The following is a 14,290-nucleotide window of genomic DNA, read 5'->3' on the forward strand; positions in this document are numbered from 1 at the left end:
GCTCACCGTCGCCTCATGTTTGGGGCGGTCTTTACTCAGGCACAGCGCTTGCGTTGACGTTGAAAAGAATCGAGTATGTGCCCAAGATCCATAAAATGAGGTGGTCGTGGCTCTACGAGGACCACTGCCTCTTGGCGAGGAGAGTTGACTATCTCAGGTGGGCGCGAGATCTGCGTACGTCTAGTTCGCCCACGAGGCCAACCGTCAACGATCTAGCTATCTTTGACGATTAGAAATCCCAATATTCTATGGAGTCAATACTTTTGGCAGATCAAGTCAATCGCGTCCTTCTATCAAGGCTCGCTGCCGCATGACGAGTTTTTCCACAATCACGTTGGCCACTCGATGTTTCTTCATATCAGTCATGAATTGTCATTATACTATACACATGTTTCTATTTTGATACAGTTGTTCCCAGTTACTCCTGCGCAATCTTCAAGACAGCCTTGCCGAAGTTCTGTCCCGTAAGCATACCGACGAAACCCTCCGCAGCCTGATCAATGCTCTCCGTGACGTGAACCTTGACCTTCAAGTCACCCTTGGCAATAAGAGGCTGCACCTTCTCCTGGAAGGGCTTGTACTTGGCGGGGGACAGGTCGACAAGGAAGCCCTGGAAAGAGAGCTTCTTGGCGACGAGGTGGAAGAGTCCACGGACACCCTTCTGCTGCTCGAGAGGGGTGTTGTAGTCGGAGATCATACCGCAGCCGATGATGCGGCCCTTGGGGTTGAAGGACTCGAGGGCAGCCTCGAGGTGGTCACCACCGACGTTCTCAAAGTACATGTCAATACCTTGGGGCGCGAGACGCTTCAGGGCGTCGCGGGGAGACTCCTTCTTGTAGTTGAAGCCGCCATCGAAGCCCAACTCGTTGATGATGAAGTCGAGCTTCTCGTCAGAACCGACGGAGCCAATGACCTTGACACCCTCAGCCTTGGCCAGCTGTCCGACAATCTGGCCGACGGCGCCAGCGGCGGAAGACACGAAGATGGTCTCGCCCTTCTGGGGCTTGCCGATGTCGTAGAGACCCTCGTAGGCGGTCATGCCAGGCATGCCGAGGGCGCCGACGAAGAGCGGGAGGTCGACGTTGTGGGTGTTGGGAACCTTGAAGAAGCCCTGGGTGAACTTGGCGGGGATGACGGCGTACTCGGCGTTGGGGCCCATGAAGGAGGTGACGAGGTCGCCGGCGGCGAACTGCGGGGTGTCGGAGCGCTCGACCTTTGCGACGATGGAGGAGACGATGGTGGCGCCCTGCTCAAAGGGGGGAATGTAGGACTTGCCGGCCTCGGCGGGGCGCATGCGGCCGCGCATGTAGGGGTCGAAGGAGGAGTAGAGGACCTTGATCAGGATGCCGCCGTTGAGGGGCTGGTCGAGGTCGATGGGGCGGTCCTCGACGGTGAGGTCCTGGCCCGGGACGGGCAGGCCCTTGGGGACCTGCTTGAAGACGAAGCACTTGTTGGAAACGGGGGCCATTGTGATGAGTTGTTGACGATCTGAGGAAAGGGGTATCAAAGGGTTGGGTATCGTGAGATTTTTTAAGACGAATGACAAAAATGTGAAATGGGATGAAGTTGTACTGCTGTTTCAAAAGTCAACTCAATTTTGGGACGGGATAGCTGCTTTCTTAAATGGGATTTGAGCACTTGCTCCAGATCATGACGAAGCTCCATCGGGCCCGCGCCGGGTCCGACGAGGTGGTCCCTTGATGCTGGCCTTCATGGCAAACACGGGGTTGCCAGCGGCCGGACCATGCTCTTCAGAAGACGGTAGAAGCCATAACGTCATGATGGAAGAATGGCATTGCACACGTCGAACAATCCACTCGTATGGTTGTCCTCTCGGTGGGGTATGGGTTTCGCCTTCTGATCTAGGCTTGGCTGTCAGTTCGTGAAATGGTTCCCCGATCTAGGATAGCCTGGGAATCCTGCCAGCTTGTTTGGGAACGAGTGCTGCTCTCAAGGATTGCTTGGCTGATCGCTTGACCGCTTGCCGTGTGGATAATTAGTAAGTCAGCTCTCTGTGCGAACTTTTTTTTTCTTCCAATTTTTTGCCCCTCATTTCTGTCACTGACATCAAGATGCCGCGGCTCGTGGCGGGGCTACCCGCTGCACGAAACGGTAAGCGGTCTGTCGCTAGGCCAATGAAGCTAATTGATCCCTCCATGGACCGGGGACTTGGTTCCTGTTCTTTCTTAGGGTTGTTTTGTTGATAACGTTATGGTCGGCGTTAAGGTCCTAATGCTACGCTCTGTAGTATGTACCGCCACGTCGCTCTTCTCTGGTCTGCAAAACTGACGGAGTCGGGATTGCCGCTTTGTCCAGGAAGCCCCGAGTCAGGAGTCCGTCCCATCACTGACTAGCTCTTGACAGCATTTCGTCGTGTCGCCTCAGAACACTGAGAGGGCCACAGAAATCTCTGCCATGAAGCAATGATGACAAAGCGAACACCAGACACCTCCGGAGCTGGCTGCCCGTTTCGGTGCTCTGGCTCCGAACGAAGCTCCCAGAGCCGCCGGCCGTGCTCCCGGTTACCAGGTCCGCGGCCGAGGCATGGAGAGTCTGGCCAGGCGGTCGGGACGGAGCCGAGGTTGACTTTGGACCCCTTTGATGAGCCTTTCAAGCGTTGCAAACGGGGTCCGGGGCAATTGACGGTGTCGGGCAAATGATTGCTCCAGAAGTCGAGCACTGAGAGAGGGGCCAGATCCAGTTGTGAACTTGTGTGATGGTATTCTTGATTTCAAAGCCACAATTTCCGCCCTCCACATCGTCCCAATTCCGCTATCCACTTGGGGCGATCATCCACTGATTCTTCTCGAATTCTCGAAATCTCCGATCGACCGCGGCCCATGCTGTTCTTCAATGATGTGCCGAGTGACATGCTGGCAAGGGTCCTAAGCAGCATCTACCGACAGCAGATGTTTTGTTGTCGCCATCATCCTCGCGTGTCCCTTGATGGTTTCTTTCTCTGGGATCTTTGTTTCGGACGCGGTATCCGCGGACACAGTCACGAGTTGAACACCTGATGATGACCCGGATTCAACCCAGTATTCTTCATAGCCCGTTGGCACGAACCCGATCTTTTCGAAAAACCGGTTTCCATCCTCTGTGGCCGTGAGTGCTGCCAACAAACATCAGTCACCATCTTCTCCATCGCATGCTCTCGACAGAACTCACCCGACTGCCCGATGATCTTCCACCCTTTCTCCGCCGCAGCCTCGACGACAGAGTTCATCGCGAACCTTCCGAACCCAGGCATTCTCATCTCAGTCTGGGGATCATTGGTCCTCTCGATATGGAATACATGCAGCCCAACCTCGGCGCCTTCGTCGCTAACACAGGGAAACATAGTCGCAGGATCAATGTTCGTCTCCTTGAGCTTGCCCACGAGCAAATCGCGCCAGAATGAAGAGAGGACAGGGAGAGCGATGATTGTGCCGGCTAACGGCCACGACATCCACTCGCTTCTGACGGCGGTGAACCAGAAGCATGAGGCAAGCTCTGGTGCTGCGTCCGTCCAGCTCCGGAGGCGGTCCAAGGTGAGCGGCGCGGGGTACATTCCCTGGTCCGACCCGAAGATGTCTTGCAACATTTCGTCGTCGAGGCCTTCCGCCATCAATGGCGCCTGCGGGGGTTCCTGCGGCTGTTTCTTCGGAGGCATTATTGATGTTCGACTCTGTCCACAGTTCGATGATTGATGACGTTGAAAGAAGGTGAAGATACAGCAAGATGACGCGCCTTACCTCGCGCCCTAATCGTTATTGTTGGGGACGCGCAGCTGAATGCTGGCATGACGCGCGCTGTGGAAGTTCTGCCACGGGGGTCGAACCCCACCAGATCTCCCCTGATGCGACCCAAGCCACGGCAAGCAAGGTGCCCGCCCGCGAGAGTATGCAAGGTCAGATAACGTGGGTTGGATGGCAGATGCCTGAACTCGGAGTAATGAAACAATGTTCGACATGGCATCGAAAGATTTCTCTAATAAGCACGGTTCAGTGAGAAGCGTCTTTGGAAGTTTGCATTTGTAAAGGCTTCAGACGCTGGCTCTGTTTAAAGTTTGGCTGTGAAGATTCCGCATTGTTCATCCTCCGCAGTCATTGAAAGTACATGATTTGACGAAAATGTTTTCAATTACCGCCAAGCACGCAGGTCCCTCCGAGAATATAAACTCGCCAGAAAGATCCAAATCTCAGCTAGGTGATATTGTGAAGAGCTTCCTGGTATTTTCCTAGGCCTGAGAGATGATGGTTGCAGCTTGCTCGGCGAGGGCGTAAGTCGCAACCTGCAAGTGGGCAGCGATCGGCACAGGGAACACAGAAGTGTCCACCACGAACAGGTTGTCGACTCCCTTCACTTTCAAGTCATTGTCCACAACCTTGCCCATAGACGCTGTACCAGACGGGTGAAATGCAGATCTTTCACGACATGGACTATTAGCATCAAGATACCAGAAACACTTTGCGACGTTGTGCAACTTACCGGACTGACGCGCGAAGACGATTATTCAGGGCATCGTCCGTGATCCCTTCTGCAAGAGCATCCTGCCCCTCAGAAATGACCTCACCACCAAGGATCTCTCTTCCCAGAACAGTGGTGTTACTCCCAGCGAATCGGTATTTCAGGCGCTGAGCCTCTCGATGCACATATTGGTCGACGTTGGTACCAAAGTAGTTGGGATCGACGACCGGGAAGTCGCTCGCGTTGGTGGAGGCAAGAGTAACGGTTCCCCGAGAAGTCGGGAGAAAGAGGATAGACATGAAGCTGACGGTGCTGCCACTAGCACCGCCTCCGTAGCTGAAGTACTGGAACACATGCTCCAAGAGCGTACGATTTTGTTGAAGCAGACGATGCGTGCTCGGATCCGGCGCCACGCCCTCATCGGCTTCGATCGCTGCAGCCAAGCCCGATGCATCGACGGATGTGGACACCATGAAATCCTGCGGGTTACCCCATCCATACTGCTCCTGGTCGAAGAGTGGGTTCCCGGAGCCTGGAATCCAGCCTTCCTCTGGGTTCCTGATAGCCCACGATGTCGTTGAAGAGGAGTGCTCCATGAAGTTCTTGCCCACTTCAGGCGATTCGACCTTGACCTCGATACCATGGCGCTCTAACTCATCACGAGGACCAATGCCAGAGAGCATGAGGATCTGAGGAGTTCGAAGAGCGCCGGCTGATAGGATGACTCTTTGGCTGAAAATTTGTGTGCCGTTTGCGAGCTGAACTCCGGAGGCTTGTATAGTTCCATCTGTAGAGACGAGCACTTTCTCGACCAGAGTATCAACAAGCACAGTAATGCCATCGAGCGGATAGACCACTGAAGCGATCTCTCTTCGACCGTTGTGCTTGTTCTCGGAAAAGTCACCAACGCCAAGAGGATTGCCTGCGTTGCCATCAAGCCCCGGCAGGGTAGGTACTCCGATCTCATTCCACGACTGGAGCACGTATTCGCGAAGAGGGAAGGGTCTGTTAGTCGAAGTGACCGTTTGAGCGAAGACGTTGCCAGTGTAGCCGTGTTGTTCCGGGTTCCGGTCGGGGTGTTGGAAGGCTTCGGACTGCCTCATGAAGGGAAGCTGACCGGCATATGACCAGCGGTCATCGCCAACGGTAGCTCCCCATTCGTCGTAGTCGGCTTTGTCGCCTCGAACCCAGTTTCCTACACAACAGGGGTCGTTTCAGCAAAGATGAAGGCTCTTCGCTAATAGGAGACAGCTCAGAAACTTACCAGCATTGATCAAAGTGCCGCCTCCCAATCCGGTGCCTAGAAAGATGTCGAGGGTCCGGTTGTTGAGGTTGACTTGCGGCGCCGTAGGAACGCTCCATCGGAGGTCTGCACCACCAGTGCCGTTTGGCCAGACAATGTCCTGCCGATCGTTGGCATTGGGCCCGGCGTCAATGACCAAAATATTGAGGCTGGTGTTCAGGCCCAGCAGGCGGTTCGAGACCACTGAACCGGCCAGGCCACCACCTACAACGATGTAGTCCCAAAGCATGATCTAGAATTGTTGCCGGTCTTAAGGAAAGCAGGGTAAGGATTGACAAACACTCGGTGATGTGACATCCAATCTTAACATCGCTCGCAGGAAAAGAGCAGCGATTAAATACGTTACCACAATGGCCGCAGTGCCCCTTTCTCTGTCAGGGCTCGCGTCTGGGCCCGAACATGAGGCGGATCGATGATTCCAGTTCACTGAGACTTAAAATGACGATCAGGGTTAAATCGGTCCTTTGAGCGTCGTCATCACCCGCACGCATCGTAACCTTCCTATGGCGGCGACCTCTCCTTGCTTTCATCGAGGCTTGGCTGAGCTATCAATCTTTTGAATTGCTGCCATTGGCACATTCTCTTGCGCAATATTTCTAGGGGGATGTCTTGGGTGCCCACCAAGGAGCTCCCGGGGTAGCTCAAGCACCTCGGTGGCTGTTGCGATGGGTCTAGATATCAGCCGGTGGGATGTCAGCAAGTTGCATGTCAGCAGGTAGCACGAAGCGTCATTTCGGATCACATTAGGTGAAGCTCCTCATTCCTGCATTGGATGATATCAGTTTGACAATCCAAGAATACTGAATGCTCGGAGTGATTCAACTAGTACTGCTGTGCTTATTGCTTTCCTCAACTCCTGGGGAAGGATTTATGAGGCTACTTGCCTACGCGAGGATCTATCGAAGTCTTAAATCAATACAACCCTGCATCAACGGGTCTTCATGTAGGACATGTCAGTAAGGCTGTTGAATGCCAAGCACCCGACGGGATGCTGAATCGATGCTACCAACTGACATTGCCAATCCCCGTGGCACATCTCCTTTGTCTGCAGAATTGAGAGCAGCAACCCCGCAACAGAGTGATGGTGTTTCCTCCTAAGAAATACATACGGGGAAGCTTGAATTCGCGCTTTTGTATCTGTCATAATGGGGGGGTCTTCTTTATACCTTCCAAGTCTTTCTGCGGGAAACTTCATTTGCTCCTGGTTGTTTCAAGGCAGGAACGATGACAAGTAAAATACTTTCGGCACGCTCGAAATGAATGATTATCAGATCTATTTGTGCCCACACGAGGTAACCATAACATGCCAGAGTCCCGTTTCTTATTCTCACTCAGGCAATTGAAAGTAGATCAACTCCCCTCTAGCCGCCTCGTGCTGGTCTGGATTGTTCACGGTGGAAAGCAGGAGGTGGTCAAGCCCCGGAGTTCCCCGTATGTAATTATAAATAATACCAATCACCGATACAGCAAGCATAATACCGCTATCGCTGGCAAATATCATCGACGGGGCCAGACGCATGATCCTCAACGCTTCGACCATCGGCTGCCAATGGTGCTTGATCTCTTCTGGCATATACAGCGGCCCGCTCGTTGTCTTCTCGAAACCCCTCTCTGGCGGGAAGGGTTGAGGTTGTCGATTGCCAGTACGCAGAAAATGTAAGACCTGCATGACATAAACTAGAGTTGAGTTGTAAATCAGAAGATCCGTCGCCTGGTTAGCTGATTTAACGTCTATAGCCCTCGTCAAGATTTCTTTAACCCAAGGGATCGTGATGCCATCTGCGTCTTGTGGCAGATGCAGCCACACTTCTGTGGCTGCCTTGGGATTGACGACTTCCCAGTCTTTCCTCCACTTGTACAGGCGTGACAGATGATCCCACGCCCTCAACTCGACATCAAACTTTTGGCGTTTTGTCAAAGAGGTTGATGAGGGGCCTAGCATAGCGCCGAGGCCAGGCAGGTCGACGTACATGTCTATGAGTCGGTCGTGCAGGGTCTTTGGGTTGTGCTTCCATGGTATGGTCTTCCAAGCTACTTGTTCGAAGAAAGAGGCTTCTTTGTGAAAGAAAGAGCTGCATGACTAAATTTCAGATATTCGCATCAGCCTCAAGCCTGGACCTATGTGTAGTTCTGGTAGGGATACTTACGTGTTGTGCTCGTATTTGTCTAAATATCGTCAACATGGGCTCGTGCTGGAAGTGCTCTGGTCCGCAAAATTCAATGACTTGAATCACCCCAACATAGTGGGGAAGGTTTGGATTGGCCTCGATGGTGTACTGTTGAGTTGTCAGCTCGGCTTATGGTGTGCCTCAAGCCACATCTTCAAGCCTTCAGAGCGCGAAGACTGCTTCGAGGAGAGATACACCGTACACTTACCTGGTACATGCATAACACCATAATAGTGAGAGCCCAACGCGCCATGTCATCTTTTGACTTTTCTTGGAGCGCCCAGTGAAGTGCTCTGATCACGCCGCCGTTCATCTCGTAGCCATCCGACACCATTTTGGGCTTTTCTGTCAGGGTTCCCATGTACGCCAAGGCAGTCGCCAGGCCTGCGGTGTAATGCGCCTTTTCTGCCTTTGTGGAGTTCGCCGATATCGACGTCCTCAGCAACGGTTTCCAAAACGGTGCCCAACGGTAGTTAGCCAACAGATGCGAGAACGCCATAGTGTTACGGAAGGCGGTCAACGGCAACTCCGGTGTAATCTTGGCCCGCAGGACTGGCGCGGAAGTCACGGGAACTAGAGCTGGGCAGCCGCTGCTCTCCCCACTGACCGTGTAGTTCTGCATGCGGAGCGGCAGGTCATAACCCAGGCATCTATGACCTGACTTGACACACCGGCCGCATTCTGGGCGTTCCCTGCCTGATGGTTGGACGATCCGTCAGCTCGGAAGTGCCCGCGATGAGATGTGAGATCCTCCCGGCCGGAGGTACTTACCGCATTTCACCCGCCTTCGCCGGCAGGTGTGACAATAGCCGCTCGTAGGCGCGCGTCCCATCTCGGCGGCCTGACTCGTGATGGCCACAGAAGAAGCAATGCTGTGTCTTGGTCTGCAGCTTGCCAACCTGAGTTCTGAGAAGGGTGCTTGATGATGTGTCAAAGGCGCGGAAAGGCGTTTGGTTGTCTCCAAAGAGAATGACAAGACAGTGATTGTGTTCTCAATCAGGAAACTTTCGTCGGCCTCAATTGACAGCAAACACAAACACCGTCTCTGTGATATTTAAACTGCGCTTCAAAGCAGGCGCGGGGTGCAAAAGTGGACTTGGCCGACATGAAACGGTCTGCCACTGACAAATTCGGAGCGTTACCCGGATGTGCGGGTCTACTGACGACGTTCGTCAGCAAAGATGCTGCGCAAAGGTTCGAGGCCCTTGTCAGCGCTAGACCCTTCTTGAGAGAGATGCTGCATAAGCGATGTGTACCCTGGGCATTCGTAAGTGCGGGCCTATCACGACTCTTCCTGCAGAAGGATTCATCACGACTATTGGATGATCTACCGCGCCGGAGATGTCTCGATATGGTAAGTTTGCTCGAGATGCAGAGAACCGCGCATAAGGCTGATATTATGTGTTAGCAGGCATCATCGTTGAAGTCTGACTGAATGAGGTGCTAGAGTCCCCGTGATTCTGAGGGAAGGTAAGGGAGTGATTTGGGGGAAGCAAAAACGAGAAAAAAGACACAGTGATACAAAAAGCAGAAGGTCCACGGTCGGATAGTATGACTTTGTTTTCAGCTATCATTGAAATCATTCTCGCCAGCTTGATTATGGGCTGGGGAAATGTGTATCAAATGCTGTCAGCTGTGAGACGGCCTGCCTCTTCCACAAAAGAGTACCGATGGTCAATATACCCATTCAAATAGAATCTATGGATTGAGCAAGAATCTATTTCCCTTCCTCTTATTCCTAGAAGCAGACATCCACACGAGTGGCAAAGCACCACGCAGCTGTGGGGCTCTGGACCAATGTCCTCCCCGAAGGGTTAGCAATTTTGTCCTGCTATAGCAGGTGATTACTGAACTTTGGTTAGACACAGGGACCGACTGAGTGAATACATGTAGGTTAGCCTGATGGGCTGAGATTTCATAATGGTAATGTTGGCACGATACACTACTCAAGGTTCCTGTGAAAACATTGCAATAGGACGCAAGTACTGCAACGAGCCTCTCGTGATAGATCCATGAAAGGAGGGCGGACAAAGCGAAACTCTGGAGAAGATAGATTCCCACACGCACCGAGTGGCTAGCATATCACCGTACATACTAATGGCGACACAGTAGCGGCAAAGCCAGTGTGTGATCAAATCTGTCAACTAGTGGGTCCGGTGGCCTTATCGAACATGGACTCCATTGTCATTAACGTCTATATACGACACTCTCCGTCTGCACGTCAACTGTATGTTCTAGGGGCTAGCGGTTGCCCTGCTGCAACCCCACCATTTTTGTACTCTCTCCGACAGGCAGCCCATATATCAACGAACACGAAGCCGTACCCTTATGTAATCATAGTCTCGTCCCTTTCAATTACGACTCTAAGAGTATCTTTAGGACGCAGCGTGAAATTCGGGTTCGCCAACTCGATTGTACCGTCGTATCCAGGCCGTGGCGAGAACTTAAAGTTGCGGATGAGGCCAATGATGACGGACTTGATGTTGAGTAGCGCCATATTCTTCGCGATGCATCCAGAAGGGCCCTGGAGGAATGCCTCCATGGCGTAGGAGTCCTTGGCGGCACGACCGTCGGACCAGCGGTCGGGGTCATAGATGTGCGCGTCTGGGCCCCAGAAGGTGGTGTTGAAGTGCGCGACGGCTGGGCAAAGGGTGACCTGAGTGCCCTTTGGGACAAAGACGCCACAGACTGTGACATCTTCTGCGGCCTCGCGGGGGAGGAAGATGCCTGGAAGATCATAGATGTCAGCAAAACCTGCGAGAAGCTAACGAAGGGGTTGGAGCACACCTGGTGAGTAGTATCGTAGAGTCTCGCGGAGGAAGTTGTTGAGGTATGAGAGATGCTCGACCTCCTCATAGGTAGGATCCCAGTCCCGCGGCTTGCCAGAGCAGAGCTCGTGGACTTCCGATTTGAGGCGCGCCTGGACGCCGGGGTTCGTAGCAAGGACGTATGCAACCCACATGAGGGTTGAGCCAGTTGTCTCATGGCCTGTTACTAACGTCAGAAGTTTTCTTGGGTAAAAACAGGTAGTTCAATCCATAATGGCTTACCTCCAGCGATGAAGTTGAGCATGTACTCCAAAAGCTCTTCATCAGTCCACAGCCTCTCCCCCTCCTCAAATTGACAATCTTCCATAATGAATGTCAGGATATCCCTTCGCTCCGATCTCTTCTCGCCATCCAATCCGCGCTTCTCCCGCATCATCTCCATAGTGCGGTTGCCGACGCAGTTCAGGAGCATGGTCCTGATGAGAGCCACGTCGTTGAGCCACATCTTGTTGCTCTTCAGTGGCAACCACGAGCGGACCGGAATGTGGCCGTCGATAAAGGTGATGATATGTCCAAAGGCGGGCTGACGGATGATGCGCTCGTACACGTCGTAGAAGTGCGCCTCTGGGAGCGAGATGCTCTCGAGGTCGCAGCCGATGGAGCCGATGACGAAGACGTCGAGAGTGGCCTTGCGAAGGAAGCGCTCGACTTTGGCTCGGTCAGCTTGCATATCTGAATAAGAGAGAAGGCAGTGGGTTTAGCTACCGTCAACCAACTTGCGGTCTTTACCTCCCCACTCGTGGCTGATAGCCTCGCAGAGCAGACGGGCCTTGTTCTGGAATACGGGGAGCATTCTCCGGGTATTTTGGTTCGAGAATGCCTCTGTGATGATGTCTCTTAGCAAACACGTATGCCCTACACTGGTTTTGAAGACTGACTGGAAAGCTGTGTCCGCTGCCTCTTCCTGTCATCGCCCTCAGAGAACATGAGTCCGTGACCGGTGATGGGCGAGAACATCCTGCCTGCGAGCTGTGACTTTCGAAACGAGTAGGCCTTCGTCTGTTGCACCTCCTTGAAAGCCGCAAGACTGTTGACCATGAGCGTCTCCGTGTTGCCAATGGTCAGATACCGCACGAATGGGGCATCGGGCCACCTGCGCATCCAGGAAATAAAGATATCGGCGGGACCAGGAGTTTTGATCTGGTTGAGCATTTGTCCGATGAAGAAGTGTCCCCCCTGGCAGTTAAATTCGTCAGCGACAATTCTCATGTAGTTCCAGCGGATTTCAACTTCAGAAGATTGGAGTCCTGTGGTAAAACCTTCATCATGACGTACCTGAGGAGTTGGAAGATGGCGCATGGGCGACACCCAGTAAGGATAGATGAAAACCCGGTAGCCTACGAACACAAGGCCCTGAATCGCGAGACATGCAAAAAGTAGTAGCCCAGCTGTGAAGAGATTGACATGGTGAAATCTCCAGGTAAGAGCGGTGATGAGGAGCGATGCTCCCACACAGAGCCTTGCAGCCATGCTACAACAGCGATCTTGTCTGCAATGATAAACAAATGTCCAAAGCGCCCATGCAAGACGACGAAAGGCAACCAAATATTAGGGCAGGAAGAGTATTACGCAGGGTATCAAATCGCAAGACAGAGCGTTAGAGGGGAATAATGGTGAGAGTGAATGTAAGTGAGTCGAGGAGACTTGTTTGCTAAGTCGGATGGAAACTTCAAAGGTTTCCTCGTCCTCTCTTGCCACTGCACAAGTCAACGGGCACCGTCAGGCTTTTGTAGAAAAACTCCCAGAGCCCTTTCACAATAGTTTTTCAAATTCCTTTGTGTTCTCTTTGGCCATCAAGCCCAACCATGTGCCGTCCTCCCACCTCCCACCCCCCAAAAGGAGGGGTGCCTGGCGGCAGAGCGGAGATTTCATAAACATCGAGTATGCAAAGCCTCCTCCAAACTGCATTATCACCGATCCCACCAAGGATCTTGAACCATGTGTCGACCAACAAATTCTTCCAGACAAGCAAACATTTCGTCACACACTGAGCGCCACCAACATAAAAGCTCAGGATGGGGAAGAAATACATCCCGGCATGGACTCACCGCAAGATCAACTTGCAATCTATTCTCGTCGTCACACAAGGATCTCCTCGTCAACTTCCCTGGCAAAAGTCTCTCGCATGGCCACTGGATCTGGCTTCATGGGAACACAAACTGCTGAATTACCCCTGACGGCAGCGTGACACCCACGAGGGGGGTGGAGTTGGGATCGGAAGCAACAACAAACGTGGTGCTGGTCCCTGTTCAATCCCCGTCACCAGCGATCAACGACTATCTGCAGAATGGGGTGTGCGTCCATGCGCGAAAAGACGAATACGCGCGGAGACGATGGCGGTCTTGTTGTCCTCGGTGCCCCGGGTCTTTGAAAGCGTCCGGCTGACAATCATCTCCCTCACCGTTGGGCAGCTGCAGAATCGCAGGCAGTATAATCATGAAAAGAACGCCACCGGTAACCTTTCCGAGTATTAACCAGCAAAGCGGATGCTGCCGCGACGTTACACAGGCCCAGTCCTTTGGAACAACCCTTCCACCGACTCCAACTCGCCTTCTCGTCCGCCTCTCTCGACTGAGACACGAGAAATTACCGTCTGATGCGTCCTGCAGGCCAGACAAGAGGCAGGGCTGATAGGTCCGGAGTCCCAGATTGCGTGAAAAGAGACAAGAGAAGACTATTGACGCTGGCGTAACAAGTCCGGAAGGACTTGCGAAAGGCTCTCTGTGGTTCACCGTCGCTGCGGCCGCCGATGCGACCAGAGACGGGTACACGCTGCATCGACGACAATTCCTATGCAATTCGCTGCACATGCGCACGCGCGAGATCATCGTCGCCATCAATCACTCCGCATCAGCATGTCGCGGAGCATCCGGAACCACCCTCATACAAGCTTATTGGTGGATGTTTTTCCCCTTGTACGACCGCAAAGTTGCAGGTTGGCCTAGTTGACTGGCCATTCGGCGGTTGCACCTGCTTTTCACCCCTCGCACGGTACTTGACAATCTTCTGCGAGATCTGAGCGAGGATTTCCGATGTATCGTGATCCCCCGGGGGCCGCGGCCAATGTCTCTGATCCAGTCGGCGGGCGGAGATAGGGGAGAAAGGGGTGTGAGGCCGCGATCGATCGTACAAGATCTTTTCCCAAGAGCTGGGAGCGACGTCGATTCCCGAGAATCGCCTACGGATATTAAGTGGCTGAAACCTCTGCTGTGATTGGGTCGAATCTCTGCAGTCCTTGCAGCCGCCAAGTCTAATAAGGACATGCTGAGCAGAGTTTACAGCAGCTGAAGACTTCTCAAAGACGAGGCACTTTTCTTTTCTGTTAACACGAAGCAAAGATGTGGTGGCTTAGGTGAGTAATGACGCAGTTTCAAGGGTTTGATGAGAAGAGTTCCAGAATCAGGGCGAGCAATTCAGACCCGGCGGAGGGTTTCTTCTATCTGCAGGCTGTCGGGGATCACGGCTCATTATGACTTGCGAAGGCGTTACACGACAAAGGATGCCATGGCCTTGTCAATTTGAAATGTTGTATGCTTGTATCC

At 53.1% G+C, this 14,290-nt stretch overlaps 5 protein-coding genes across 5 annotated transcripts; all 5 read right to left on the minus strand.

Moving 5' to 3' along the window:
* Nucleotides 1-418: 418 nt before the first annotated feature.
* Nucleotides 419-1,468, minus strand: RED1-0 (NADP-dependent oxidoreductase RED1; the record flags this gene model as incomplete). The annotated part of the gene is made up of 1 exon (XM_036632093.1): nt 419-1,468. The coding sequence occupies one exon, from the start codon at nt 1,466-1,468 to the stop codon at nt 419-421; it is 1,050 nt and encodes a 349-aa protein (XP_036502597.1).
* Nucleotides 1,469-2,885: 1,417 nt separating this feature from the next.
* Nucleotides 2,886-3,652, minus strand: CGCS363_v000245 (uncharacterized protein; the record flags this gene model as incomplete). Its single annotated transcript, XM_036632094.1, has 2 exons — nt 2,886-3,112; nt 3,169-3,652. The coding sequence occupies 2 exons, from the start codon at nt 3,650-3,652 to the stop codon at nt 2,886-2,888; spliced, it is 711 nt and encodes a 236-aa protein (XP_036502598.1).
* A 567-nt stretch (nt 3,653-4,219) lies between these two features.
* CGCS363_v000246 (alcohol dehydrogenase) lies at nt 4,220-5,981 on the minus strand (the record flags this gene model as incomplete). Its single annotated transcript, XM_036632095.1, has 3 exons — nt 4,220-4,406; nt 4,471-5,644; nt 5,714-5,981. The coding sequence occupies 3 exons, from the start codon at nt 5,979-5,981 to the stop codon at nt 4,220-4,222; spliced, it is 1,629 nt and encodes a 542-aa protein (XP_036502599.1).
* Nucleotides 5,982-7,079: 1,098 nt separating this feature from the next.
* Nucleotides 7,080-8,542, minus strand: CGCS363_v000247 (uncharacterized protein; the record flags this gene model as incomplete). Its single annotated transcript, XM_036632096.1, has 3 exons — nt 7,080-7,832; nt 7,900-8,028; nt 8,129-8,542. The coding sequence occupies 3 exons, from the start codon at nt 8,540-8,542 to the stop codon at nt 7,080-7,082; spliced, it is 1,296 nt and encodes a 431-aa protein (XP_036502600.1).
* Nucleotides 8,543-10,246: 1,704 nt separating this feature from the next.
* On the minus strand, nt 10,247-12,218 carry CGCS363_v000248 (Cytochrome P450 monooxygenase FUM15; the record flags this gene model as incomplete). Its single annotated transcript, XM_036632097.1, has 6 exons — nt 10,247-10,647; nt 10,708-10,908; nt 10,971-11,396; nt 11,454-11,570; nt 11,627-11,924; nt 12,024-12,218. The coding sequence occupies 6 exons, from the start codon at nt 12,216-12,218 to the stop codon at nt 10,247-10,249; spliced, it is 1,638 nt and encodes a 545-aa protein (XP_036502591.1).
* Nucleotides 12,219-14,290: the final 2,072 nt, after the last annotated feature.

Source organism: Colletotrichum siamense (genome assembly GCF_013390195.1).
Source record: "Colletotrichum siamense strain Cg363 chromosome Unknown KSG_Cg363_contig01, whole genome shotgun sequence".
Taxonomy (NCBI): domain Eukaryota; kingdom Fungi; phylum Ascomycota; class Sordariomycetes; order Glomerellales; family Glomerellaceae; genus Colletotrichum; species Colletotrichum siamense.